Raw genomic sequence first — 4,567 nt, forward strand, 5'->3', positions numbered from 1 at the left:
CACATTCAGGCACAGATGGGACAGTGAGGGTCTGAGATACATACACACACACACACACACACATTCAGGCACAGATGGGACAGTGAGGGCCTGAGATACACACACACACAGACTTTACAGTGAGGGTCTGAGACACACACACACACACACACAGGACAGTGAGGGTCTGAGAAACACACACAGACACACAGACACAGACAGGACAGTGAGGGTCTGAAATACACAAACACGCACACACACACACACACATTCAGGCACAGATGGGACAGTGAGGGTTTGGGATACACACACACACACACAGACAGGACAGTGAGGGTCTGAGATACACACACACATTCAGGCACAGACTGGACAGTGAGGGTCTGAGATATTTACACACACACACACAGACGGGACAGTGTGGGTCTGAGATATTTACACACACACACACACACACACACACAGACAGGACAGTGAGGGTCTGAGATATTTACACACACAGACAGGACAGTGAGGGTCTGAGATATTTACACACACACACACAGACGGAACAGTGTGGGTCTGAGATATTTACACACACACAAACACAGACAGGACAGTGAGGGTCTGAGATATTTACACACACACACACACACAGACAGGACAGTGAGGGTCTGAGATATTTACACACACACACACAGACGGGACAGTGTGGGTCTGAGACACACACACACAGACAGGACAGTGAGGATCTGACATTCACACACACACATACACACAGAAGGGACAGTGAGGGTCTGAGATACACACACACACAGAGGACAGTGAGTGTCTGAGATATTTACACACACACACACACACACACAGAGGACAGTGAGTGTCTGAGATATTTACACACACATACACACACAGAGGACAGTGAAGGTCTGAGATACTTACACACACATAGACACGACAGTGAGGGTCTGAGACATAGACAAACACACACACGCACACACAGACTGGACAGTGAGGGCCTGAGATACACACACACACACACAGACACACACACACAGATGGGACGGTCAGGGTCTGAGATACACACACAGACTCAGACAGGACAGTGAGGGACTGCGATACACACATATACAGACAGGACAGTGAGGGTCTGAGATACACACACACACACAAACAGGACAGTGAGGGTCTGAGATACACACACACACACAGACAGGACAGTGAGGGTCTGAGATACACACACACACACAAACACAGACAGGACAGTGAGGGTCTGAGATATACACACACACATATACAAACAGACACATACACAAAAATGGGACAGTCAGGGTCTGAGATACACACACAGACACAGACAGGACAGTGAGGGTCTGAGACACATACACACAGAGATGGGACAGTGAGGGTCTGAGATACACACACAGACACAGACAGGACACTGAGGGTCTGAGATACGCACACACACAGACAGGACACTGAGAGTCTGAGATATTTACACAGAGACAGGACAGTGAGGGTCTGAGATACGCACACAGACGGGACACTGAGGGTCTGAGATACGCACACACACAGACAGGACACTGAGAGTCTGAGATATTTACACACAGACAGGACAGTGAGGGTCTGAGATACACACACACACACACACAGACGGGACAGTGAGGGTCTGAGATACACACCCACACACACAGACGGGATAGTGAGGATCTGAGATACACACACACACACACACACACACAGGCATACAGTGCAGTGTGGGTCTAAACTCCACACCCACACAGGCTGACAGGAGTAGACACACACACACACACACGTCTGAGATGCACACACACAAAAATCCTCAATTAGACAGTGCAATATGGGTCTGAACTCCTCTCTCTCTCACTCTGCCTGTCTCTCTCACACACACACACACACACACACACACACACACTCTGCAGGAGGGCATACCAGGAGCAGTGCCAGGCAAACCTGAAAATGAGGTGTCAAGCTGGCGAAGCCACCAAACACCGGAACTCAAAAGTGCCAACGAGGAGCGTGTGAGGGTGAGGAGAGGTGGTCACATGAGGGAGAGAGAGGGCCGGAGGATTACACTGACAGCCTCTCCCCTTTCATCCCTCTCCATGCCCAGCGCTGCGGACCTCATGCCAGCTGGTCTCAAATCGCCCAGGAGGGAATTAAAACCGTGTGCCAATATGTCCAGCTGTATTTGCACTGCCAGGACTGAAAAGAAGGCAGAGTATGTACCCGAGTACAACACGAAACCATTTCAATCGCATTAACGCAAATTAGCAAGAGGAATTTCAGCACGTCCTGTTCCTCTTGAGAAACGGCCCAGGTAAGGATTGTTCCCACACTGAGGAGCACCAGGGAGACTCTGTTATAGCAAGAGGCTCCTACTATAGCAACAGGGGTAGAAAGCTAGGGCTGGGGACCGTGTAGCGAGTGACTGCCCTCCTGACTCCCCAGTGCCTGTCCTTCCAGGCAGGGGGGTGTGAGGGAATATTCCCCACTTGCCCTGGATTGTGGGGGGGAGGCAGCTCCAACAACCCTCGAGAAGCTCGACACCATCCAGGGACAGAGCAGCCCCCCGCTCGATTGTCCCCACACCCACAAACCCCCACTCCCTCCACCCACCCCCCTGACGCTCAGTAACAGCAGTGGGTACCATCTACAAGACGCACTGCAGCAACTCCCCCAGGCTCCTCAGGCAGCACCTTCCAAACCCCACGGACACTTCCATCGGGAAGGACAAGGGGCAGCAGGTACATGGGAACACCACCCCCTGCAAATTCCCCTCCGAGCCCCTCACCGTCCCAACTCGGAAATATATCGGCCGTTCCTTCATAGAACATAGAACATAGAAGAATACAGCGCAGTACAGGCCCTCCGGCCCTCGATGTTGCGCCGATCCAAGCAAGTTCCCCTCCGAGCCCCTCACCGTCCGCGACTCGGAAATATATCGGCCGTTCCTTCAGTGTCGATGGGTCAGAATCCTGGGACTCTCTCCCTGAGGGGACTGTGTGGGGGGATCCCTACACCACACGGACTATAGTGGTTCAAGATGGTAGCTCACCCCCACCCTTTCAAGGGGACAACAGGGCAATCAATGTTAGCCCAGCCCTCACCCCAGGAACAAGCCTAGAACAATCTCATTACTGTTGAGGGGCCTGTGCAAACTGGCGAGGCTCCTAGCAACGACTGATCTCCCGTCGGATTGGTCTGCGTGGTCTTTGCTTCGCCGCAGTCTGAGGCGGCGCGATAAAGGCGCCAGTCAAATGAAAGTCTGCCTTCTCGTTGGATTGTGTTCACAGTCGACCTGCTGGGCCTGTTAAACTGGCGATCAAGTCCGCACAGTGTGGAGGGCAGCCTCAAACGGCTCATGGAGGTGGATGGCGGCGAGATTGTGAAGGTAGGCCCCACTCTTTTCACCCCGGTTCGACTCCCACCTTCGCCGTGTGCGGTGGTGGGGGGTGGGGGCGGGAGGATTGGAATAACGAACTAAATAAATAAATCGGAGGGAAAATTGTACGTCTGGCGAACCTTTAGCGACGGCGGTTTACGAGAGACGGAAGCGAAAGCCCAATTCGTGTCACCAAAGTCCTTTGCAGGAAGGAAATCTAGTCGGCTCGGGCCTACAGCAAAATGGCCAACTCCCAACCAGCCTGGACTGAGTGCGGCCCTCCCACGGTTGAAGAATTGTTGAGACGTGCACTCGTGAAGCCAAGGCGGGTGCTGGGAAATGGCGTTAGGGTTGTTTTCTGACCCGATGGCTGGGCGGGCGTATTTCTGCTGCTGGAGAGAGCGTTGTGGCTGAGTGTTCCCAGGGCGACGCCATCCTCGCTCACTCTCTCCCTGTGCTCCCAGTTTTTGCAGGACACCCTCGACGCCCTCTTCCAAATCATGATGGAGGTTTCTGGCGGGGACACGTACGACTTTCTGGTCTTCGATGCTCTGGTAAGCCAGACCGTAGAGGTCTTGATTTCCCCATTCCGTATAGCAGGGCTAGTATGGGCACGATGGAGTGTAGGGCCTGCTCTGGCGGTTTGACTCCACTATCCCACCCGTTCGGTTTCCGGCTGAAGATTTAAAGGAAAATAAATCCATCAAGGACAGGACTTTAACACAATTAAAACTGGGGCCTTGCGCCATTTTTTCGAACACAGAGACCGAGCTAGGCACGGTGGCCCAGTGTTTAGCACTGCTGTCTCACAGCACTAGGGACCCAGGTTCGAACCCAGCCTCAGGCCTCTGTATGTATGGAGTTTGCACATTCTCCCCGTGTCTGCGTGGGTTTCCTCCCATAGTGCTCAGGGATGTGCAGGTTAGGGTGGATTGGCCGTGCTAAATTACCCATAGTGCTCAGGGATGTGCAGGTTAGGGTGGATTGGCCATTCTAAATTACCCATAGTGCTCAGGGATGTGCAAGTTCGGGTGGATTGGCCGTGCTAAATTACTCATAGTATTCAGAGATGTGCAGGTTAGGGTGGACTAGCTGTGCTAAATTACCCATAGTATTCAGAGATGTGCAGGTTAGGGTGGACTAGCTGTGCTAAATTACCCATAGTGCTCAGGGATGTGCAGGTTAGGGTGGATTGGCCATGCTAAA

At 52.7% G+C, this 4,567-nt stretch overlaps 1 protein-coding gene across 1 annotated transcript in view; it reads left to right on the plus strand.

Moving 5' to 3' along the window:
- Positions 1 to 3,254: 3,254 nt before the first annotated feature.
- LOC122546762 (dedicator of cytokinesis protein 5-like) overlaps positions 3,255 to 4,567 on the plus strand; it is a 4,329-nt gene continuing 3,016 nt past the window's right edge. Inside the window, exons 1-2 of the mRNA XM_043685399.1 lie at positions 3,255 to 3,370; positions 3,826 to 3,915. Of these exons, the coding sequence (XP_043541334.1) occupies positions 3,341 to 3,370; positions 3,826 to 3,915 (120 nt within the window). The 5' untranslated portion in view covers positions 3,255 to 3,340. The remainder of the gene's footprint in view (positions 3,371 to 3,825; positions 3,916 to 4,567) is intronic.

This window comes from Chiloscyllium plagiosum, unplaced genomic scaffold (genome assembly GCF_004010195.1).
Source record: "Chiloscyllium plagiosum isolate BGI_BamShark_2017 unplaced genomic scaffold, ASM401019v2 scaf_3980, whole genome shotgun sequence".
Lineage (NCBI taxonomy): Eukaryota > Metazoa > Chordata > Chondrichthyes > Orectolobiformes > Hemiscylliidae > Chiloscyllium > Chiloscyllium plagiosum.